The sequence below is a fragment of the Strix aluco genome, chromosome 1, assembly GCF_031877795.1.
Source record: "Strix aluco isolate bStrAlu1 chromosome 1, bStrAlu1.hap1, whole genome shotgun sequence".
Taxonomy (NCBI): Eukaryota; Metazoa; Chordata; class Aves; order Strigiformes; family Strigidae; genus Strix; species Strix aluco.
Window position 1 is genome coordinate 149,032,949 of NC_133931.1, and position 25,747 is coordinate 149,058,695.

Consider the following 25,747-nt stretch of genomic DNA (forward strand, 5'->3'; position numbering starts at 1 on the left):
CCGTACAAATATAGCAATGATTGTTGCTGTGAAGTGCTGGAGAATTCTGTAGCTCCTGGGTAGAGCGAGTGATCACTGTGACTGGCGTTAGCTAATCATCTTACAGCATTACCTTGTGTCATCAAAAAACCAGTTCATAGGGTGGAATAAAAATCAAGCTCAATAGTTTGGGTGAATCTGCTGGTGAGCAGATAGTTAAGATTATCTATTAACAGTACATAACATATACCTGAAAACTTTACAGGCTTTATTTTGCAAGTTGCCTAGTTAAGCTTTCCAAATTAATGTTGCTACAAAAAAAAAAACGCCACTACCCAGTTGTTTTGCTGTTGCTACTTGTGCTCTGTTCTATGTTGAAATTGAAATATGCTTTGAAAATGAGAACCGCATCTTTATTAACTCATCTTCAGTTGTCTACTGAAGCAACTGTAATATTAGGTATCTCCAGTAGTGCCACAAAATTAACAGTACCATGCATAGAGCGCTTTTGTGATCATTAGAGCATCCCCCAAAAGGTTCAAACTACAATACCAGCCTAATTTGGTGGTTAGGAATTTGAATTCTGAAATGTACAAAGAGTTAGAACTGTTTGATGATTCCTTTAAAGTTCCTCGAAGGATGAGACAGTTCACACTACAGACCTGACAGAAAGAGGCAAGGAGAACAGCAGAGCATCACTTTTCCTCCTAGAATGTCAGCTAAATTAAGAAAAGTCAATGCTTACTGGTGTTAGTCAGGTCCGTAAGAGATCTTCTCTGCTGAATGTTAGCAAGTGTGTATCTTCTTCACAACATGAACTGAGAAGTTGAATATTCATTTCAGTCTTTCAAGTTAAGTTCTTAATTAGGCATGTACTTCACTTAATTTTGTTCTTTATTCTTCTCAGGTCTGTCTCGAATTGACTTGCTTCAAAGGCATGAGGGGAAGATGAGAGGGAATCTTGGGAGATGGGTGCACAGTTCCCATACCTCAGGATCAGATGGGTGTGAGAGTTGGGGGTGGGAGAAAAGGGATTCTTCGGTCTGGTCCTGACACATACTATCGCATCCTATTTAGACACTGTAACTGGCAGCATACTCTGGTTCCTGTGTCTCAGCTAATGTCTATCCAGTCAGAAAGAAGGTTGGATAGAACCCCTAAATATCACCTATTCTTGCTGCTACTGGAGATGGAAGAACTGGGGAAGGCAGTGACACCCAAGCCTGAAATGTAACCCCTACCCAGTACTGACTGTTCTTGTCTCCATTCTAATTCCACCCTCAGTTGCAGCCCCTGAATCGCCAGGATGCGGGCACAGGCAAAGCAGCACTTTTTCTGATACTTCACAGGGCTGTTTAACACCCCTATAAAACTTAAAGATAGTTGTAGATACTGTGACAGTACTGCAGTAGAAATACAGTACCACCGTGCTGCATTTCAAACACAATTTGAAAATACCAAGATAGTAAGAAGGTTGTGTGACTATGGTTTGTGGTGCTCACTGTTCCTCAGGGGCGCTCTCCATTTTGGCCAAAAGGGAAACAGTGTTACAAGGTTTAGGCTTGTCCCTAAAGGAGTAGAGCGTCATGAAGTGGGTAAGCGGTATCAGAGCACACTACTGGCATCTGATGATTGCTAGACCATACTATTGCCTGGTGCCCAGCCCATTGCCCTCATTTTGTCAATGCCCGAAGCTGGCTTTGATATGCAGCATTCCTCATCAAGCTTCTCCTTATGTATGCATATGTTTATATTTACATTTTAACTTACTTTTCTTTGCAGGTTACCTAGTGGGAGGTGAAGTGAGCACTTTTTTAAGTCAAAGTGAGGTGCTGTAGTTAAGCTTCTAAATGCTTTTTTGTGTGTTTGTTTCTGTGTCAGAAGGTTATTTCTTGTTCTCACCTATAGGTCTTCTCACAGTGAAAAATTAATGCACCTATAGTATTGCTAAGATTTTCTGCTGTAAAGACATGCCCAGCTGTCTCTGCATGCTTTCATTTGTGGGAAAAGAATCAATCACTTTTTGAAAGAAGGGATTAATAGATTTATATCTCTCCAAAAGTACATTGGGAGGGAAGATTAAATTCTTACCTCTTAAGTGGTAGAAGTAGAATGCTATTAAGTTGCATTTCAATTTTGGGTGGTAATTCATTCTTATTAGACTTAATGGGATGATGCTGAAGCACAAGACAGTTGTTCACATCCTTCTGAAGTCAGTGAGGAGGAGAGGAGAAGAGGAGAATGTCAATATGTATTCTTCTTGCCTATTTCATTTAACTAATCTTTTAATGCTCTAAAAGTAAACATTAGTCATACTTTTGTAGCCTCTGTGAGTTTGAGTCATGATTTAAAAATTTGAAAGTAATCCATGTTAGTAAATATCTGTCTTGTTTCATTTTTAAAGTTGTAGGGTAACAACATTGACTGGGTTTTCAGTGCGTTTTAAGTCCGGTCTGTAGCTGGCTGGGTTGTATGTGTCCTGTGCAATATGGAACTCCTGCTTTGTCTCGTACCATACTGCAGACACTCGGCACTAAACAAATTAGCAACAGACCTTGCTACGCTAAGATAAGAGGCTAATTTTACAGGTACAGCATTTCATAAATCACATTATAGTTGACAGTTCAGAACTGGAGAATTAATTAATATTTAGAAATCTAGTCAAATGGGAATAGTTGCAGGCATATTAGAAACAAATGTCACATTGCTGTTTGATACAAAGATTTCTAGGTCAGAATGACTGATGTTTGTGTGAATTTTCTTATATAAACATGACTAATTAGTTTTGAAAGTCCACAGTTTTATCAGTTAGTGTATCCTGTGTAACTGCTTATTTAACATGTAAGGGAGTGTTCCTGAAAATACTGCACTCTTCTATTTACTTATTTTTAATGTCACTTGACTGATGCTGTGATAGTTCAGTCAGTAGAAACATGCAAGTTTGCTGACATCTGGACTTGAATTTCAATTCTTTTTGTTCTTTCACTGCATAGATGAAGAAATCTGCTCATGACCTCTGTGTGGTTGTACTTCAGATATTGAACTTGTACTGATTAAACAAGTAGGAACTTGATGGGTCTTACAGTCTTGAATGACATTAGCTTTGTTCTGTTGAAATGACTTGTTCAAAGTAAACCTGTGGTATTTTGGGAATCCTAGATATATGAAAGGTTTTGATGTAGTTTTAAAATTTGTGTTAGAAGTGATGCATGTTACTGATATAAGTGGATACTTTCATAAAATAAACAAAGTGAAAAATGCACATGAGCTTTTTTAGTCTTGAATACTGTCTTTGGAAGTCTTTCATGGTAGCTTGATCATCTAACCTGTTGTCTGTTACCCTATGCCATTTAGTTGTCTGAACTGCTATTTAACTAATGAATATAATCTTTAATACTTCTTTAATGATTTTTACATTATTTAAATCCCAATTACAATATCTATTAGGGGGGTTGGGTTTGTGGGTGTTGCTTGTTCTAGAAGTGGTGTTCACCTAGGCTTTTCTAAGTTTAAACTTTCTTTACAAAACTTCACAGCATCAGTACCTGTAGCCTTGTTAGTTTGGCTTTTGAACAATCATGAAAGAGTTGCAGTTTGGGGTAACATGCACTGCAGTTTTTCTCACAGCAGTCTGATACCTAATTCTAAGAATTAATGGACTTTGGAATTGTTGAAAGGTTTTGCTGTCTGAAGTTTGAGAAGTTGGAGAAGTTATGTGCCAGAAAAGTGGAAGATTAATGCCTTGATGGCAATCCATCGACGTTTTTTAATGGTATATGGGCAGTGTGGAAGACTGAACTGAAAGTATGCATGGGAGGGCTTATTACTGCATATTACTACATTACATCTCTCCTCCTGTAACATTAAGTAGAGCAGCAGTAGATGTAGTGGGTAGCTATCCTGTCTCAGAATGGGAGTCCTGTGTTGAATCTTCCATGATTTAATTCTGCTTAAGTGGTATTCTGGATGTGGTAAAGAGTTGGTTGATGGATTATATATTTGAAAACTAGTTTTAAAAAGGAATGCAGAAAATGACAGGAGTGTTTGTCAGAGTGACAGAAAACTTCTTAATGATTACAAGAAAAAAAAACAAAGTGTAACATTTCATCTGTGTATATGCACTGACTGTAGAAATGAAGAAAATACAGTGTTTCATAACTGAGAACTTAGTAATTTACTTTAAAACTCTTGAGATTTAGAGAGGACCATTGTACTTATATACTAAATGAGATGCTAAAGTTTAATTACTTTCTAGGTCTTGGAAAACAGATGACTTAAGGTATGTGTAAAACTTAGGTTCTTTATTATTATTTTTTTTTAATCTTCCCCCCACCCTTTTCCTCTATTTCTTTCTAGGTTTAACTATAGATCAACACATCATCTTGCATCCCATGGGTTTTATGAATTTTTAAATTGGTTTGATGAAAGAGCATGGTATCCACTGGGAAGAATAGTAGGTGGAACTGTAAGTATTGTAGTAATAACTTAAAGATAACTTTGCAGTAAGTTATGAGGTTTTTTTAACTTTCAATATAAATTCTACATTTATAAAAGGAGAATCTTAATAAAATATGCTTTTAATTGTCAAATTGCTGCAGAAGGAATAGCAAGATGTTTTTAATTTTTAGCTGCAGGATCTAAGTCAGTAAGTCAGCATGCTTTAGTCTTTATCCAACAGCATACTGTGAACAAGAAATACAGAACTGAGTTCTGCTTCCGTACATATGAACTTCTAATAGTAATAAATAAGAGTATTGTGACTCCTGTAATTCTGGTACATGAAATGAAAAAAGGAAAAATCTCTTACGGCACAATTTTTAATCCAATGGCCCATGTTGAGTGTGTATAGAAAATATTAGAATTTCACTGGGAAAAGACCTTTTGACATTAAATCAGTGGGGCACCTGTATGAAACATCAAGAGTAGGTAGTATTGGTATCAGGAAGGGTGTATGAAGCAATATTATCAAATCAGAATACAAATATCATTCATTGATAGACTAGCTTTAGTAACACTAACACAGCCACATGTTACTTAATGTGTTGAAATGCATTAATACTTTTTAATTATAATACATACCATTTAAATGCATTTATGAAGTTTTTTGTAACAACTAGATCACCATTTGTTTTAGTATCTTAGAGATCCTTCAGACTCTTATGTAACATATATATGTGTTTTTTCCATAACTGTCTTATATGAAGTAAAGACCCTTAGGAAATAGAATCAAAATGTTGGTTGCATATATTACTTTGCAAGTCACATGGTATATTATGTTATAATAGTTTATCGTGAAAACCAGCTTTCAAGGATATATGCAGGGGAACATTCTGTCATTTGTTAACTTAATTTAGTACAAGACCCTTCTTAGCTTTCCGAAGAAACTAAGGCAGGTGAAGTACCTATTAACTTTTCTAGTACATATTGATTTTTCTAATGTTGATAAATGTGGGAGGGTAGAATTCCTATTAAGAATATTTTAAAGTTCTCCAATATCCTATGATGGGTTCAATAGATTTGTGTAAGTCTATGCTACCTTTCCTGGAGGACATCTTAATTCAATTTTATCAAACTTTATTTTAATCCTTCATATCCAAACATGTCTACAGATGTCTTGCAAATATATAATATTCAATTGACTGTCTATCAACTTTTCAGCTTAAAAAAAAAAATCTTGTTGATGCACATTTTCTTTCTTGATGGATAACAAGAAGTGAGAGAGTGGCATGGTATATTTTGGAGGAAAAGGCGTAGGGCTGGGAGATGTTGGGTTTCTTCTTGTCTTACAGTTTTTGGATTTGTTTTTTTCTTAAAGCTGTTAGCTGGCTTGAAATTCACTTGCAGACTTTAGCTTCTGCTTCCAGACCTTAACGACATTCTTCTCATTATATGATAAATGTCAGGCAAGATAGGATATTATCTGTATGCTGTTTATTCAGTTACAGAATGGATTATATGTAATTGTTAGCATTTGGATAAAATTTTAAAAAGCTCTGATATTCAGTAGTGTTGTCAAAACATGATTAAAGTAGTATTAAAATAATTCCATTAGCTTTACCTGCTCACTGCTTATATCAGCTTAAGAAATGACTGTTTCATTGCAAATTATATGCAAATAAACCTACCGTGATCGTTTTCTGCAATAACCTAGTGGGTTGGTGTTTTTTCTTTTCCCCTCCTTTTAGGTATACCCAGGACTGATGGTGACAGCAGGCCTTATACATTGGATTTTAAATATGCTTAACGTGACAGTCCATATAAGAGATGTATGTGTGTTCCTAGCACCAGTTTTTAGCGGCCTTACAGCTATTTCTACTTTCCTGCTCACCAGAGAACTGTGGAACCAGGGAGCAGGGCTTTTAGCTGCCTGTTTTATTGCCATAGTTCCAGGTTACATATCCCGATCAGTAGCAGGATCATTTGACAATGAAGGCATAGCTATTTTTGCACTGCAGTTCACATACTATTTATGGGTAAGTAATTGCTGAGTCTTTTGCTTTGGAAAGGTTTTTTGGTTCCTCCTCCAACCAAATGACTGATTTTTCTTAGAATCCATTGAATTCTTATTTTCCTCCCTCTCATCCCTCTTCCCCTTGGCTCTTGATCAGGCAAGTACTGAGAAGTCACATGATCGGAACCACTCCATAATCACGCTCTTTAGTTTGCTGAGTAAAAGTACTGTTCAACTGAAATATGTGTGTCCTATAGTAGTAGTAATAATAATAATGATGGGAAGTCTGAATTTAAAGCAAATGGAAAGGTTGTCCCTGTTTTTTGATTTGGAGGTATTAGAATTATGCAAGCATCAAACTTCAGCCTCCTTATTTAGCTGGTGAAAAGCAGTAGACTCTGAATATAAAGTGCTTTGAATTGTCTTCTGGAGAAGCTTTTGACTGTATGGAGGGTCTGGGCTTTGACATAAGCATCCAAATTAAATACCAAAAGCTGTCCAGAGCAAGATACTAACACTGCTTAAAAGAAATAGTCTGATGTCTTCTAATTAACCTACTTGCTAGGGTGGCTTGTCTGTCACTCCTTAATCTGTATGTAGAATTTCATCTGTATTGCAGTTTTGTATGAAGGAGTTTAGGCAAGCTGGAGTTTTTCTGGACTGTTGCATCTATTTTGGAAATATCACAAATAGCGTGACTATATTGTTATTCAGCATGAGTACTGCAGGTTTTTTATATCTGGACTTAGAATAAACTGCAGCTGTAAAGGTGTATTGTGTTTGATAATAATAGAATCAACCTATGTTGTTCCTTTATAACAGCTGAGACATGATAGCAGTTTCCTGTTCTTATGGAACTCCTATTTAACTAAACTGCATAGCGCAATAATGCTTGCATGAACTCTTGTAGAATTATGTGTGAATCAAATACGTTTTATAGATAACTTCCTAGCTTTATTTAATGTCAGATTTTCATTCCTATTTTCCCACACCACAATCACCACCATTAGTTTTGGACAAAATCATTCTCCTGGGCCAGTTTATGGATCCTCCTAAGCCTTTAGTAGTATCTGGATGCTCTCATTAACCTTAAGCAAGTTTTTCAAAATTACAGAATAGCTCTTTCATCTATAATTGCAGAGTTGGTTCTGATGCCAGCCAAAGTAAGCCATGGGTAGTCCACACTTAGAATTATAAAGTGGTCTGATGTCCTGGAGAAAGTAGCACAGAGGTGTTGCAACAACTTTTCTATCTCAGATCATGAAGTAGAGGGTTGCATTGCATCCTGTCTCTGCTTTAACTAGAGAGATAGGTATAAGCTATTTTGTGTGTGACTGAATTGCACTTGTGGATTGGTTTTATGGACATCAGCTCAGAAGCATACAAATACAACTTGATATGTGCTAAAGAAGTGCTCTTGACAGTTGTTTTGGAATGAAATTTTGGAATATTGTCCAGTATTTGTTTGTCATTCATAAATACTTGGTTATTTTTAAAGGTGAAGTCTGTGAAAACTGGGTCGGTCTTTTGGACAATCTGCTGCTGTCTATCCTACTTTTACATGGTAAGCCTTTTTATATATAATAGCTAAAGTATTTGAGTAGGGCTTACATAATCCATATGTTGACAAAGAACAGAAGAAGGAGATTTTGATCTTTGAGCCATAATATAAAGTTGTTGCTTCATATTACTGTTAAAACCTTAAATAGATGAGTAAAAAGACATAATAAATATTTTGAAAATTAGTCTTTAAATAAACACATTGAAAACAGTTTTTGGAAAAACTTAAGCACAACTTTACTTACAAATTTATCCTATGCTTTGAATAGGTGCTCTGATTCAGTGGGATTTTAGTTTTGGTGCAGGTGAATTAAGGTGGAATTTTGATACTGTGTCTGTGTGCCATTATTATTAAAATGCTATAATAATATTTAAAATTTATGGAGAAAGTTACACTTATATAACTTTGGAAGCTATTTATTTGGGTATATTTGTCTTAAAGTAAAGCTTACCACCAGAACTGCTGAATTAATTCAATGTCAGATTAAATGATCATAAAGTCCCTTTTTATTCTTGATCTGTGAAAATGGAGGCTATTGCAGAGCTGTTCCTCAGGGCTAACAGAAGGAAAAAACAGTAGTAAAATTGAGGAGATAAAACTAATAGCAAAATGGAGGGAATTGGTTTCCTCCCTCCTCCATCTTCTGAAACCTTAGACTTGAAGAATTTTCCTGTATGAATCAGTCAAAGGTCCTTTTTTTCCCCCTAACTGATAATCTTTTTTCGTGGCTATATGAAACATAAATTAACCTCAAAATAGCCAGTGGTGGGACAGTCAGGTTAATTGCTTGGTGTCAGTTAAGACTGAGGTCTCAAATATTGCTTTTCTACAGTCAGGTAAGTAGGCTTGCAAGGAAAATGAACTTATGAACTGTTTTGCATGCCTTAATTTAAAGTACAGGGTTAATTCAAAGGTTATCTGGATGCTGCCTAGATTTCCTCTAGCTTTAATGTTCGTTGGGTTTTCTGGGAGATTTTTGCTCTTAATATAGCAAATAATAGCCCTGTATATGTCGCCAAAAGAGGATAGCTATCTCCTGTTAAGAGGACATTTATTTCCTCCCCTGTTTGTCCTCCTTTTTGCCAAGTCATTAAATAAACAGCTACTTCTGTATACACCGCATTGCTGTTTATATAGCATCACAGTGAAGAGATCCTGTAGGTTTGGTGCAGACTTATATGCGGTAAAGTCAGGCAAGTAAGTTTTTGAATTGTTATATCTATATACCATAATCTTTTTTATATTGTGCCAATTTATTGGCAAGATCCTCTAAAAGTGCTCTTCATAAATATGCAGATAAAAAGATAATACTCTTGCAATCTTACTGCTGAAAAATAACAAGTTCTTCTCATCTTAGTCCGACTAGTGTCTTTATCTGTGGGATTGTATGAGAGGAAGGGGATGTGATCTAGAGTGTCCATGGTGACACAACATATGGAGTCAATGTCATCATCGTGACATTCAGTCCTTGAATGTAAATTAATGTTTTTCTTTTATTTTCCTTTTAAGTGCTGTCAGCTAGTGAAAGGTTAAGATTTGTCTGTAGCTTAGCCTCAGTGATTAGATGATAGAATTTTATTGCTTACAGAGTGTACCTATTTCATCTCTGGTGGTAGCTTTCCACGTACCATATTTCCCTTTGGGAAAGAGTTTTGTTAAGATGCCCTTCTAGACATTTTGCTTAGGTAAATTTTTAGGACAAAGCATAATTCTACTATTTCTTATATAGTATTCATTTGTCTTTTTCTGATGGGTTTAGTTATGTTTTCAGTGTAAGTTGAAAATTAAATCACAATTTTGAGGTAGTAAGAGTCAGTCCTTGTGTGGGTAGTTTAGGCAACAGCTCCTTGAAAGAGGAACATATACTGCATGGACTGACAGAAATCTTTCTTGATAACTAATTCTGCTTAAAATACATACCTAACTCACTGTGGTAATTTGACTCATCGCATTGCATTGCGTTCCATAAGGAGGCTTTTTTCTTTGCATTTATATTTTTAGCATTTATTTGACTTCAGCAACTTCTGCTTTGGATAGCTTTTTATGACAAGGAGGTAAAATAAAACAAAGCTTTACATTGAAGCAATCATTGTAGGAGTAATAGCATGTTTCCACTCTTCTTGCCAGTCTGTGAGGACACCTCAGTTTTGTTTAAAAAGTTCCAAAGTGCATCTTCAGTTCAATACAGTCTTCAGTGCTTAGATTTGGTTTAATATTTTGATATTAGAGGTGCAGGTCTCTCGTCCATACAAACTGTCTGCTACCTGCATCATTCAAACCTTTCCCTAAATATGACGGTGTCCTAATTGCACATTTGTTCTTACTCTATTTTGTCTTACCTGTCTTCATATAATATTTTCTCCCATTAAATAAACTTGCCTGTGTAAGCCATGATACTTCATGCTAGTAATTTGGCAATAGGATCATGATAATCTGAAACGCATTTCTAGAAAACTTAGAAGATTTCTGATCTACTTGTTTCATGGTTTCTGAATTGGTTACCCCAGGTTTTGAAATGCTGGATTTGTAGTATAAGTATCAAAAAACAGTATTACTTGGCCTTGTCCTTATTTTAGAATCTGTTCTACAGAACATAGTCATTTGGGTTTCTTTTTGGATTCTAGGGCTTTAAAAATATGAATCTAAGCCCTAAAGTACAATTAAAGTGAAAACCACATTAGCTACTGCATTCTAAAAAGGAAGATCTAGGGTAGGCATGGTGCATATGGGAGAAGTCTAAACTGTAATTTGATAAGAGGACATGTGTTAAAATACAGATTGTCTAGTCAACATTAGCCCTTCTAAATATGTTAGAAATTTAGATAACACATTGTAATGAATTAAATCTTTCTCTAAACCAGCCACCAGTGATACATTGATAACATTGTAGTGTTTCAGTTCTAAGTACACCATACAGGTGCTTCTCAAGTGTTGCTGTTACTACAGGTCTGCAATATCTATGATATTGTTGTACACCATTCCATGGTGCTCAGCCCTGCTTCCCTCTGTGCCCACCCCATTCTTTTTGGTATTTTCCTTACACTGCAACATGCATTGGCTGCTTTGCTCCAGGAGTTCTGCTCCCAGAGGTGTACCTCGCTTCCTTTCTCCTCTCTGGCCACAGATACTGTTCTCAGTCCCCAGCAAAAAGTGCAGAGCATGGTGGTAAATTTGCATGTCAAAGGAAAATTTGGGGCCCTACATGGGAGTCATACTGCTGCCTTGTGCTGCAGCCTTCACCATGGGGAAAAGCCCCCAGCATCCCATTCTTGTTTGCCAGCGTGACCAGACTAGTTTGGGAGGAGGAGGAGATACAGGAAGGATAGCCTGGAAAATCCACCAGCCCATTTCAAAACTCTTTGGGGGGTTTTGTTGGGTTTTTTCTTTTCTGGTAATAAATGTTGAGAAGGATTCTGGTGACATTACTGTAGTTCTGACTCCTTGTCTGGATGGGGTTTGTGCTTACTTGTTAGACCATCAGGATGTATACATTTAGCATTGGCTATCCTAAGAATTTGCAGATATTTTCAGATCTATTTCCTATTCCATTTCTCATAGGTCTCTGCATGGGGTGGTTATGTTTTCATCATCAACCTTATTCCACTGCATGTGTTTGTTCTGTTGCTGATGCAGAGATACAGCAGGAGGGTTTACATCGGTAAGTTTTGTTCATTGGATAGTCATTCTCAAATGCTTACTCATGAGATATGAAATTAATTATACTGAGTGTTTTGTATCAAGTGAGAATTAAGTAATTGTATATCAGGTTGCATTTTTAAAATTTGATTACCAATTATAGTCAGTCATTCTCTACAACATGGAAATAACGAGTTAAAACATATTCACACTTCCAGAATTTCATATATGTAGCTTCTAATTAATTTCCTCTTTTCTAGTGACTGAAAAAAAAATAATTGGGTATTTGTAGAATCCTTTTAATATATTTTTATATATATATATATATAATGTATGTGTCTGTAATAACGTTTAATTTTTTTGCCTTTTCCCAGTATGTTAAACAGTTGCTATTTTTAAAAGTTGAGCAGTAGAAATTATGCAAACATACGGTATATTGTGACATACGTGAGAAAAGACGAGAGGAATTTTAAGCAGCCATGCATGTTTTATATAACCTAGGCTAAAAAGTCATGTAAGAGTCTGTCCACTCCTCCTTAAGATTTTATTGGGTTAATGGGTCAGCCTTCCTTCCAGTTCCAGGAATGTGTGAATAGTGATCCTAGGAGACTAACTTTTTATTTGATTTGCCTGACATTTAAATACTCTGTAAACTGCTTTTACAGAGACTTTGTGATTTAAATCAGTTGCCCATGGTGTAGGTGTGTGGATGAAATAAATAATAAGCAATTCAAAGCTTTATAAGTTAGCTAGAACATTTTGACTCCCTAGTGTGAAATCTTTACAATAAATAGTTTGAGAACATAATATGAGTTGAAGTGTAATATTGCAGGACGTTTCATATTTGTAAATATATTTTCATTACCCATTTTGATACTGTTTTATCTTTGTATTTTTAATTATTCTGATGCTTTTTTAGTGCCTGCTAGAGAAATTACTGTATTTATGTATATATTTGAACCATTATATACTATAAGAATTTCTCAATTTACTCATCTTCAGATTTGTATTTTTATTACCAAAGCTATAAATATTGGTTTCATGCTTCTTTGTTAATCTGTTTATGTAATTCAGAAATGGAAATTCTTTTTTTAAAAAAAGAAAAAAAAAAAGCTCTAGCCCATCTTTAATTTTTAATGTTAGTACTACTTCTTCATTAACTACTACTTCATCACTTAAGGGGAAAGTAATTTATCTTCTTTCGCTTAAAAAATTGTTTTATTGAATATTTTTATTTTCCAATTTCTATGAGTTAGGCAAGAGAAAATTAAATTTACTAATTATGAAATCCGGAAGCAATGTGGTAACCAGAAACAACAAAGAATAAACACTCTTGCTTTTTCAGGTTTCAATGAACTAGTCTTTGAAATCGTCTGGGGAAAATACTGCTTCAGGTTCATATGAATTAAAGACTTTGGCAGACGTTTGTTTTGCAAATAGCTACAGTGTTTTGAGATGTTATTGCCCTTCAGCTGTGAGGGAGATGTACTTCAGCAGAGTTGTCAGAATGAAAATGTGATTGCTGCTCTCCTGTTTCATTGAAACCGCTGGCTTAATTTAAGTTTTCATGGGAAGCCTTACACAAAGAAGTCTGTACATCTCGCATTATTAGTATGTGATTTCTAGGATTGTTTAACAGGATGTTTTTGTAAAACAGGTAAGAATGTTCAAGCACTTCTGAGAGGAAATTCAAGTGTGCTTCACTCCCAAACTATTCAGATAGGGAGAAGAGTTTGCAAAAGGTCATTGAAATAAGGAGAATAAAGATATTCTTGGAGTTTCTGTGATAAGCAATTGCTAGTGTGCCTGCAGCAGTCTCATAATTCTCAAAAAACTACCGATGTGCAGCTAAAACTTTTGTAAACTATTGTGAGCTGACAGTAGCTAGTAAAATTTGCATCCATTTTACTATTACCAAGAATTTTGGGGGGTTTAATCTCTAGATCAGTTGCTTAATTATATTTTAAACTAGCATGAGCCTAACTTTTGTAATAGATGAATGATTAACATCATAACAAAGGTAGAGAACACTATTTGGCAGCACCAAAGTTTTTGAAAATAGTGGTGATTTCCTGGTATGTATTTTTCATATGGGTGTTCATACACCAAAGAAAAGGTTAATAGGACATCACCTGATGTGCCTGGCAGTGTAATTCAGAATCATTTAATGAGTAAGAATTTCCCAGAGCATTAACTTTTTGCCAATTTTAAAATATTTTATGACTTGCAGGCAGACGAATTTATCAGCCAGATAGCTTCCGACCCACTTGGCATCGATGGTGATCATGCTACCTACATTTGAAAGCTTATGCTGTGCTTTTTTTTTTTGTCTTGACAGTGGTCAGTATCTTTCATTCAAATATTACTAGCTAAATAATTAAGAACAAGTGCTTTGAATTCCAGTGTATTAGCAGCACTTGTATAGGTAAATAACCTCTTTATTCAGATACAGGAGCCATTGGTATTATTTTCTATTATTGTGTATGTCATGCTTGCACACTTAAGAGGCTTGGTAATTTTCACTTCTTTTTTTTTTTTTTTCCTGTGCAATTTTTCTAAATTCTGTATACTTTTCAGAATATTTAATAAAAATACACTTAAGGATCTTGTAGAATTTAAAACTTCAATAATTCCTTGTTTTATGTCTTTTTTTACATGATTTTTTAAATGATAAAATGATTTTATCATTTTAATAGTGAGCAGGCATATATTTATATCAACTACTTCAGTATTCTGAAACCTCAGCTGATGGGTGTTTATTTCTGGTGATTATAATCTATTAATTGAAGATATGTGGTCAAGTATTTGATCATACTTTCTGGAGAAGTTTTTCAGTAGGTTCTTTTTGTATTTGTGCAGTGTACAGCAACTAAAATGGTTTGTAAAATGAGTTTATCCACAGCAGGTCAGAATGTTTTTGTTCTTGACCTAGTCAAAGTTATAACCATGAGAATAGCTTGCCGGAATCAAAATTAACTTCTTGTTTTTGAAAAGCCTGTGCAAACAGTAGAATGTAAAGGAGCATGGAAAGTTTGTGATGGTGTGTCACCTTGATGTATCTAAGTTCCTAGAAAAATTGTGTTATTGTGTAAATTGCCAGGTTTTTTCCAATACCAGACAGCATATGCGATAGCTGTTTGAAGGAAGTGGGACTAATAGATGGGGGGGAGGGGGGAAGTGGGCATAGACAGTATGGCAGTTTCAGGACTGGGCTTAAAAACAATGATTTACGATGGTCTAACAAATGTGAAATGTAGTGATTTATGCCAATCATTGAAATTCCACAGGATGGCAGTGTTGTAACACTTTCATGGTACAGTAAATGATTTATGTTGTAGCGAATTCTTCAAAAATTGAGCTTCCTACAGCAAAAAATGTATTTCAGTGACATAGGAGGGCATAGGTCAGTAGCTAGGCCAAGTAGTGCAATACAGATGCTTGAAAGAATATACCAGAGAAGACAGCAAGTAGTTGGAAGTGTCATCACAGCCACTTCTGTGACTTTTGGAAAGCATACAGTACCCTGGGAGCATAATCTCCCAGTGAGACCACACAGCTGCTATGGAAACAATACCACTGGTAAATGATGAGCTCCCCAAACCTGTTCTTACAGAGGTTAGCAAAGGATTGTATGAGAACAGGGATCTCTTCATAAGATCAAGGCCATAACAAAGAGAGTGGTTTATGATTTGTAGGAGTGTTTACAAATCTGGAAGGTGGATTATTGCTGTTCGCCACTGAAGGAACAAAACTTCATTTGGACTTTAAGTTGGCTGGTTACTTCAAATGTAATCAGACTCATGGCTGTTCATAGTTGGTATTTCTCTCTTCCCCTCCCCTCTCCGCCTTGAAATACTGAGGACCAAAACCCTGTCAAAATAAAGTGTATGAATCTTAGTGCATACATAATAATTATGCATGTTATTAATACAAATATTAATATTAATGATCTTGGCTTCTACTTTCTGGGGGGTTATGAGTCCCCATGGTTGATACAGATCCATTAATACATATGCTTAATATTAATTTTTAATTCTATTGCTTTTCAGTTTCTTGGCATGCCTCTGCTCTTGTGTTAAAAAAAGAACAAGCATACCTCCTTGCATTTTCTAAATAGGTAGTGGACTCTTAAACGTTTGGCTTTTGAGGTCTGGTCCCTTCAACTTCTCCTCATACAGAAAACTTCTTTTGTCGTTTCTTATCTGAGAGCTCTTCCGCCACCCATGGTGCATGAAAACAAGATGGAAAAACTATTCCCAAGCTAGAACATCTGGGGTAGATGGATTACTTCCCTAGGAGGAGAAAAAACAGTGTGATTAGAACAACAATACTTTGCTATTTCCTCTAAAATTGGGTGCAAAAGGCAGGTTTATTCTAGTCGAAGGAGGAAAAAGTAATGAGGATGGCTGAAATATTATGATATATGTCACTGAAGTTGGGGGGAGGATGGACTATTATGGAACCAATGCTTTTTGAAATGCATGTGTTCATTTTCTTCCCACCTTTCTTTTCCTTCCCTATCCTCACTCTTTTTTTCCTAGCATATAGCACTTTCTACATCGTGGGGTTAATATTATCGATGCAGATACCTTTTGTGGGATTTCAGCCAATTAGAACAAGTGAACACATGGCAGCTGCAGGTAAGAAAATTAAATGTCTGCTTCCAAACAGTCTGCTTAGCACAAGAAAACCTCAAACACTTGTGGCTTTGTTTCCTTGTATTAGAAAGAACACATACTAACAAACTAAATTGTTAAAGAAAAAGAGGTACAATTTAGTGTCTGTAGGGAAGTTTTGTTTCCAGTTGACACATTAACCTTCTTTGTGTGAGCTAACGGAGGTAAAATGCTTCCATAACACTAGATCAGTTATGCATTCTGACAAGCCCTTATTTTACACGTTGATAATCTCTACTGTTTTGCAATATAATGTTGCCTTCAAGCATCGTACAATTGAAACATTCCTTATTGGTAAACGCAGTTTTTACTGAGTCATTGGGTTTTAGAGTTGATCGTCTTCTGTAATTTTTCAAAGTGGGTTAAATACAGATGACTTAATTTCCTGATCAGGAGTCCGATTTTTAAATAACTGATTTCAATCTTGTTTGATTCTCCTTATTTCTTTAAAGTAAGTTGATTTTTCATTAGTTGTTAAGTCAGACGTTTTGATTTCTTGACAGCAATAACCTCTACTAAGACTGATAGGTTTATGTTTAACTGCATACACTGTTTGTGTGACACAGTTTAGTTTGTTAGATTCCTCAGGTTTTTTATTATGTGTAGTCACTTACCAAGGTGTATTTGGGACAGCAATCTGAATAAAGTTTACCAGAAAAATAGAGATTTTTTTTCAACAATCTGAATACAATGGAAAGAGTAAAGATTATCGAGACACATTTTGCCTTTGAAGAATTTAATATTTATTTAGTGAACAGAGTTTGTGTCTTTCTGTAAGTGTTCAGAACTAGTGAATTCCAACATTGTACTCCTCCAATTTATTGTTAAATTGAAGAAAGACCGTATACTTGAGTTCTGTTTTCTTCTTCTGCCAGCTACCAGTGAATTTTCACTTTTGAATGGACTAATTGTTGGATTGATCTGATTCTGTACGTTGAAATGAGTAACAACAGAAATATCACATCCAAGTTCTGGTTAATGTTAAATTCTGAACAGCCTTTTTGAGGATGTGGGGTACTTACCCAGTGAATTCTGGTGTTTTAACAGTAGCTTTATATAATTCAGTTGTCTGTATCATTTAATGCATGTTTGTTTTCTTTCATAAATCCTCCTGGTTCAGTAGCTTAATTTCCATATATTTCTATATTAGCCTTGTTTGTGCGTTGGCTGGGGTCTGTCTTAATTTTTCACCAGGTTGAGGTATGTTAAGATGTGGTTTTGTCATAATCAATGCAAGCTAGTTTTCAGGTGATCCTCTCCCTTACCCCCAATTTAATTTGGGAGCAAAGAGGTGGTGGCTGTTGGAGCTCTTGGTATAATAAGCAAAGAATGTTTCCGAGAGTATTTTCTCTCATTGCAAGTTTCTGTCATTGCAAGAAAGTATCATCCCTGTGAAATATTAAAGGCTATTTGTCAGAAAGTGATTTTATATTACTTTTTAGATGTAAGGGTGTACCTTACATTTATTTTTCTAATTAAAATCTAGCCAAAGTATGCCAATTGTTTTAACAGCTGTTACTGCTTTTGAGCATATAAACAAAAACTTTCCTCTTTCTTTAGGTGTTTTTGCACTGCTGCAGGCGTATGCATTTTTGCAATATCTGAGAGACAGGTTAACAAAGCAAGAATTTCAGACATTGTTCTTCTTGGGTGTCTCGCTAGCTGCTGGTATTGTATTCCTGAGCGTCATCTATTTGACATACACAGGTAAATAAATGTGAAACTAGTTTACTTTTGGAGCAGGTAAACCAGATGATCAACGTTTGTTTTAGTCTAAAGTAGTTGTTGGCAATGCTGCAGCAAAGTTACTCTATATTTCTGTGTGTTGGAATTCAGTGTGATTTCTGGGCTGCAAGAAAAAAAAAAAAAAACAAACCACTTCGCAGCATCATTCCAGTATTTTGGGATTATCCACAATCCACCTAATGATGTATGAAGTCAGACTGGCTGAGGAACATACCTATAGCCAAAGCCTATTATGAAGATACATATAGCTAATCTATTCTGAATAGTGTTGATAGGTCAAGGTCAGATTGCTTGCTTCCTGAAATCCTTGAATCTGATTTCTGTATCACTGGAATTCATCTGTAAGTTCTACTTTACTGCTGTGGTTCGGCCTCCAATCTTCAAGGCAGTTCTATGCAATGTCACAAGAACAAGCTTGTCTTTGCTTCGTTGTCGTCCCCAGCCTCACTGCCATCTTCTGATTCCATCATATACTTGGTGATCTAATACCATACTTCTTTACCCTGATGAAGAAAAAGCAATCTTATTTTCCTAGCTAAATATGTGTTACCCATGCAAAAATTGACTTCTGCTTGGTTTAAATTGCATGATCTTAATATTATACCTCAAATACAGTTCTGTTTTGTCAGAGTTTTATTTTTGGGAAAAAAAAACTTTCCTGAAATGTAACCCGTTTTTATTTTAACTGACTTCTTTCTTGTACTTCTTTTTAGCAATGTTTCTGGTGTAAATTTTTTTTTGTATCAGTGGTTTAACATTTTGGACTAATAGCAGTTTTATTTTTGTTAATGACTATACCATTATTTAAAAAAAATACTTAGCATCTCTGTTTATTTGAAAGTCTTCTAAAACTTGATGGCTTATGATTTGCTTTTCAGTATGTATAGGCAGGTCCTACTAATACTTAGCAAAAATTTTCAGACTGGCATATGAAAACAAAATTCAGTTTCTAATCTCAGTGTGCAGCAAAATATGTCTTCTGTTGCACTTCTTAGGAAGTGTTGATTTCAACTTCTGAAATTCACTGATTGGTATCACTGCTTCACCAGATGGAACAAACCTCGTTCCCTCAGCTTCTGCTATGCTGCGTGATCTGAGCTTCTGACTGTCTCGCAGCACTCTGATCCCTCTATGGTTTTTTTAATAAACCTCTTGTAGAAGGCTGCCCACATCTGGACCCTGTATCCCAGGTGCAGCACCTGGAAGAAGGGGTTTGAGGTTCTGGATTGAAGTCCTGCCTGCCATAAGGCATGTCAGCCACTCTTTTCAATTTAGCATGGTTCACTGTTTTGGCCTCAGGGATATTTTTACGTTTTACTAGCCACCAGCTGGACCCCGATCCACTGAGTACTACTTTGAGCTTGTCAGGACAGCCAATTTTCAATCCATCAAATGGTCTGTTTGTCCAGCCCATTCTTCCTCATCTTAGAAATGAGAAATGAGGAAAATGGTTCAAAAAGCATTTAGTAATGTATTTCAGGAGGCTGTGCTCCGTGATCTTTTCAGGGACTTAGGTCTGTAGTTTCCTGCATATTCCTTCTTGCCTTTCCTTGAGGAGTAGCATTAGCCATTTTGCAGGCACCAGGGGCCTCCCTTATCACCGTGATGAAGATGGTGGGTAGTTACCACAGGGGCCAACTCTTTCAGCACCCTCAGGTGAATGCCAGCTAATCTGGTTTGGATCGTCCAGATAACACCATAACGGGCAGTTCCCCATCTGCTGGCAGCTCCTCTGCTTGTGCAGGCAGTGGTTTGGGAGGAAGCTTTGCATCTGAAGACTGAAGGGAAAATTATGTCTTGTCAAACATTAACCACAATATTTAAATGTCTAAACTAGATACTAAACTAAAATCTTCAGTCAGATTATACTAATTTTAAATATCAGATAGAGGGAAGACTTACTGGGTCATGCACAAAAGACTTGGGTAATAAATAAAAGGATTTAACTTTCTCTTACTTCATCTTGTCTGTATCTGTCTTCAGAGGGAGCTGAAACAGTGGCAAGGAACAGGGAAATAAAATCTAAGAATCATCTTACTAATAACTTAATAATTTTTATCTTTCATCTGATAATAATGATACTGTTCCTTTTCATCTTAACGATATTCAAGTATCTAAAGGCTTTGTTTAAAAAAGATAATGTGGAAAGCTTATCAGCATGTCTAGTAGCAGCTTTTATATTCCATGTCACATGCAGATCCAACAGTAGAGAAACAGTAGGAAACTAGTGTTTCGCTGAGCATTAGTGTTTTGGCTATAGATGATTTCCAGTGTCCTGCTCAGCCATTTCAGGACAATTAAATACTTTCTTACCAAATATGTTTTCTTTTTCTTATACTTTTTTACGGAGTATAGGTTCCTATCTGTCATATTGTTTTATTTTATTTGTTATTGCATTGCTTTGACTTTGGAGGTGTGCACATCTTGATACTCGATGAGTACAATGTGATCCTGTAAGACTGTGTTCTTCTGAAAGTAGCTTCATGGTTGGTAGACTTTATAGCCTGCCTAATGCAGTAGGTCTGGTTCACATATATTACAAGTTCAGTGCAATTTCTTTGGTTTTGTGCTATAATTTGAGGGAGTAGAAAAATTATTGCATTTAAATACCTAGGCAGCAAAAGGGTTTTTTTTCCCCTTCTCTTTTTCAGGTTATATTGCTCCTTGGAGTGGCAGATTTTATTCATTGTGGGACACTGGGTAAGTAAGCATAAAGGATATAAGGATTTAGATATCAATAGCATTCTACTGAAAACTAACAAGCTTTTGCGCTCCTCATCCTCAAATCCATTTAGTATTTCAGTCAAGGAGAATATAGTGGGCTTTAATCAGTTATCTAAAGAGAGCATTTGTACTCACTGTTTCATGATTTTTGCAGCCATTTCGCTAATTAGTCTATTAAATTTCTTGCTTCTTTGGAAGTTGTTGAATATGTAATGTATGGTTTTTTTCTAGATGAAATTGCATTGCTTCTCATCATAAAATAACCAAAACCCGTACCAACAATTGAGGACACATTTAAAAATTACCAAGAGCCTTAAACTTAGGCTATTTTCATTGTGCAACATTGTACGAAATGACGAAGATGTTGCACATGTGATCTTGCGTGTTGCCTGTTCATTATGTCCATACATCTGGTTTGTGTATACAGATGTCTACTCTGAACAATTCTGGTTTATTCATGTGTGTTTTCATGAGTAAAAACCTGTGCTAGTTAATCTTTTGTTTTAGTTAACCTTTAAAATTCCGATGTTGGATTCTTTAGCCAGCTAGGAGAAGAGGAATAAAGCCAAAGATATTTTTCTCAGATAAATGTATTTAAGGTGAAATTCAATTGGTGGATTTTTTAAGATTAAAAGCAGAGATAGGAGAACTTCAGACTTTTGCTGTTCAGCTTTTTTCAGGCTCCAAAGTCCAGCTCATACAGGATTCTGTAGCAACTCTGTAATAAATGTGGTAGAATAGATGTCAGTAAAGAAGCCTCAGCTTTATTTGAAGAACATAGAGATGTTCTTTGCCTATAAATGAAGTGGTCTATATATATACACAAAGCATTAAACTTTTGAGGGCTTGTCTACATTAGAAAATCGTATTGTGTTAAAACACACAATGGAGTTTTGAATGAGAACTAGATCTCAGTGAAGAAAAGGACATATGATTCTATGATGTGTTTGATACCTCACTGTTCAGTCATGTAGCACCCCAGATTAGGTCTGTATGTATAGCTGTCTTTAATATAGAACACAGTTTTGTCCTTGTCTGCACTGAGTGTTTGACATGTTGCTTAGTTGATATGTATTTCCAAGTGTAGACAAGGCCTGATTTTTTTTTTTTTTTTTTTTTTTTTTTTTGGGCATCTAAAAGAATGTGGGGGCATCAGTAACTGGTCTGGTATTTAATATGGGAACTTTCTATACTAAGAAAATGAAGGTGTTCTGTGTAGAGGAGAGTTTTCAAAATAGTGTTGAAAATCTAGGGGACTTACTGGAATGGATGATTATCTCTTTGAAATGTAATGATGGGGCTTCCATAGCTGCGTGTTTTCATTTTGGTGAATTTGTCTTTGTATTTAGCTGTAACAAAACAAAACATCCATAATTTTCATTCTTTTAATTAGTATGGAAATAATCCTTTATATTGGTGTTTTCAGTAACTCTATACACCAAATACTTACTAAATACAGTAAGACCTGGGGAGTTTTATACGAAAAGTTGCATTAGATTTCTGCTGAATAGAGCAGCTGCCATTTTAAATTGAAATGCTTCCTTTGAAATGAATTTCAGAATTCCTAATGTTTACAATTTTTAATAATTTTATCTTTTCAAAATAATTTGAACTGAATTTTTTTTAAAAAAGGTATGCGAAAATTCACATCCCGATCATTGCCTCTGTGTCTGAGCATCAGCCTACAACATGGGTTTCCTTCTTTTTTGATCTGCATATTCTCGTGTGTACTTTCCCAGCAGGGCTGTGGTTCTGTATCAAAAACATCAATGATGAAAGAGTCTTTGGTAAGAGAAACTATTTTAAAATTGTTTTGAAAAACCTTGCCTTCAACTTGATTCTATTCGGTTTTGTTTGCTCAAAGCTGGTATATGGCTTGTTCTAAAAAAGGTTTAAAAGTGATGTGTTTAAAGATGATTAGTAAAAGTTGCCTGCATCCAGCAGTATTTAAAACCTTTTATAAAAATGGAGAGATTGGTGAATTGGTGATGGGAGTGTTGTCCCAAGAGGTGGGATTGAAATATTTGTCAGTGTCGCTGTGTTCTGCAGCAGGAGCTGCTGCTCTTCCACACGCTGGTCTTGCAAACCATGCGCTGGGGAGCAGTTCCACAGTACAGTTCAGCCAGATGAGCAGCAAAGGGAAGGTCCCTACCCTACGCAGGCTGTAAGGCAGCTGACCCATCCCTGGGTGTCTGGCACTCAGCCCATCACAGATGATGATTCAAAGTGCCTTTTCTTTCCAGATTTTCTGCCGTTTTAGTGAACTGAATCATTTGCTGTGCTAGATAAGGCACAAGCCTAAGCGGAGGTGTGGGGTCTCCCTCTGTCAGTGACAACAAATTGTTTATTTGTATAAAGCTGTACTGTGAAAGCAGACTTTTAAAATTATGAATGGGACTTGTAAGGATGTAATTTGAAGTAGTAGCCCAAATGGAGCAGTGATGATCACTTGGATCTTGGGCTTTTACAGGGACAGGAGGCTCCAGGCTAATATAGCTGCTCTTAAGATTGCCTAAGAGGTAGGTGGGCAGTGGGAACATTCACTGTGTTAAATCCAGTGACTCAGAGGTGCTCTGTGTCTTACAATGAGTCCTTGTCAAGACCGGTGCTGGGCAACTCGCTTTCAGCCTGCTACTGCTGCATCAGCCAGTTAAGTCAGCATAAAGAGACCTATGAGTGAGAATGGAGAGCCATACTACTTCTCTGTAAAGTAGAAAATATTTATGTAATGTAATCTGATAAATCAGGGTCCCTTCATGATTTCTGTGGCAAATCTTTCACAAAACTCTAGTGTTAAACTGTAGCGGACAAAGAGTAACCACTATTAATTGAACAATAGATGTTCCTAACCAGGGTACACAGGTTGGTTTGGGTTTGTTTTTTCCTTCTAAGAAAAGTGTTCTGAATATTGCTTACTATTCTGAAAATCTTGGTTTGGGTTTTTTAGGGGGGCAGGGGGAGTGGAGATAATACTGTTCAGGAAAACTTACTTCAGAATAAGGCTTGCAGTGTCATATTATTTGTCTTTATGGAATTATAATGTAGACAAGCCCCCAATTTGTCCACAGAGATCTCTAACTTAAATTAAAATTTGATATTTACATGAAATTCTAACACTTCCTTTTGCTTTTTCAGTTTCAGTAACTTGTCTAAAGCTGTTTGACCTTCTTAATCAAATTAAGCTATCTGCTATTGCAGTAGTATTTTTGGTGTGTGATATTAAATTTCACTAATAATGTATCTTCTGACACATTATTAATGAATATGAAAATGAGGTGGTGTTATTGGTAACAGTTGTCAGGATGAACTTCAGGAAGGGTTTGAGGCTTAAAAGGGATAAACGTTAATTGAACTGTATCTCTGTAAATTAAAAAGCAATGAAATGCAAGAGACATACTCATGTCTTTATATACACAGATGCTCAACCCACTTCCAGAAGTAGTTTTATGGAGAGCATGTATGTGTGCAGTCAGAGTGAGTTTTATTTTCTAAATTTCATCAGTAGATGTTTCTTTGCAGTTGCTCTGTATGCAATCAGCGCTGTTTACTTTGCTGGTGTGATGGTTCGGCTGATGCTCACTTTGACTCCTGTGGTCTGTATGCTGTCTGCAATTGCTTTCTCCAATGTCTTTGAGCGTTATTTGGGTGATGATATGAAGAGGGAAAATCCACCAATAGAGGACAGCAGTGATGAGGATGACAAAAGGAACCCTGGCAACCTGTATGATAAGGTGAGGGAGCAAAAGTTAAAAGTCAGAAAACAGCCTGTTTCTTCTTCTTCTTTTTTTTCCTTTTGGTCACAATATTTTAAAAGTCACTGGAGGTCTGAATCACTAGCAATTAGATTTAGAACAAGTATTGACATTCTCCAATAAGATATCCTGAAAAAAAATCAGTGTCAGTGTAGAATTGGTTCCTTCTAGCTTGATTGGTGATGAGCCTTTAACCTAAAGGAAGCGTGCAGTGTTGACCCAGCTTTCTATAGAAGCGATGGCAGACAGCTGCTCACTCCCTGTAACTAGTTATAGCAGTTCTGTGTCACTGTCTCCATGTTTCCTTCTTGTATTTCCTCTTAGACATGGTGAAATTAAAGAATAATATGTTTTATGGAAAAGTATTTCTATACGTAAACTTGCATACTCTCTTAATCATGAAGAAGATGCTGTGGGGTACAAATTTTTTCTCTCTCTTGGGCTTTGTTAGACTGGCCCTGACAATGCACGAGTCTTGGGTTTCCCCCTTTTCCCCACAGTAAATATCTGTGCTTTTCTCTCTTCCACTTTGCCTTATAAAAGGGTGTCATCATACTGAGCCAAACCAAGGAAGCCGTGTGTTGACCCTCACGTAATAGGTTTTTTCTTCTGAAAGAAGCTTTCAAGGAATCATCCATTTTTACAAGTTGCTGGATTGTCAGAATATTATTGTGCATACTTAGTTAATTTACGCTACAACTTGGTCTAGCTTTACTGTATCACGTAGCACTTACGGGGTGCATGTGGTGAAGAAAAGGTCATGGGTTCCATTGTCAAGGGTGATAAAAGTTGCCATAACAGATGTATTTGTGTTTGTTTAGGCAGGCAAAGTGAGAAAACATGTATCTGAACAGGAAAAAACAGAAGAAGGACTGGGTCCCAATATCAAAAACATTGTTACTATGCTGATGCTGATGTTGTTGATGATGTTTGCTGTTCACTGTACCTGGGTAACTAGCAATGCATACTCCAGCCCCAGCGTTGTTCTCGCTTCCTATAACCATGATGGGTAAGTAATGTCTACAGATCTGAAAATAATTAAAGAGCAAAAGCCTTTCTACTTCCTTTGCATTAGTGATTTGCTTTACATTCTTTTAATCACTTCTTATTATATTAAGGCAGAATTGTCACCTGAATAAAAAATCCTTAATACTCTAGTTTTCAAAAAGATACAACATTTTCTGAAATATTTAATGTAAATACATAAAAATAATCCTATCCA

The 25,747-nt window shown here is 36.0% G+C and overlaps 1 protein-coding gene across 2 annotated transcripts in view; it reads left to right on the forward strand.

The window, feature by feature from the left end:
* Positions 1 to 25,747, forward strand: part of STT3B (STT3 oligosaccharyltransferase complex catalytic subunit B) — a 52,472-nt gene that overhangs the window by 17,721 nt on the left and 9,004 nt on the right. For both annotated transcript variants that reach the window (XM_074839310.1, XM_074839302.1), the window contains exons 2-11: positions 4,336 to 4,444; positions 6,165 to 6,452; positions 7,929 to 7,994; positions 11,550 to 11,649; positions 16,169 to 16,267; positions 17,864 to 18,010; positions 20,701 to 20,749; positions 22,406 to 22,560; positions 24,293 to 24,504; positions 25,347 to 25,534. In XM_074839310.1, coding sequence (XP_074695411.1) covers positions 4,336 to 4,444; positions 6,165 to 6,452; positions 7,929 to 7,994; positions 11,550 to 11,649; positions 16,169 to 16,267; positions 17,864 to 18,010; positions 20,701 to 20,749; positions 22,406 to 22,560; positions 24,293 to 24,504; positions 25,347 to 25,534 — 1,413 coding nt within the window. The remainder of the gene's footprint in view (positions 1 to 4,335; positions 4,445 to 6,164; positions 6,453 to 7,928; positions 7,995 to 11,549; positions 11,650 to 16,168; positions 16,268 to 17,863; positions 18,011 to 20,700; positions 20,750 to 22,405; positions 22,561 to 24,292; positions 24,505 to 25,346; positions 25,535 to 25,747) is intronic.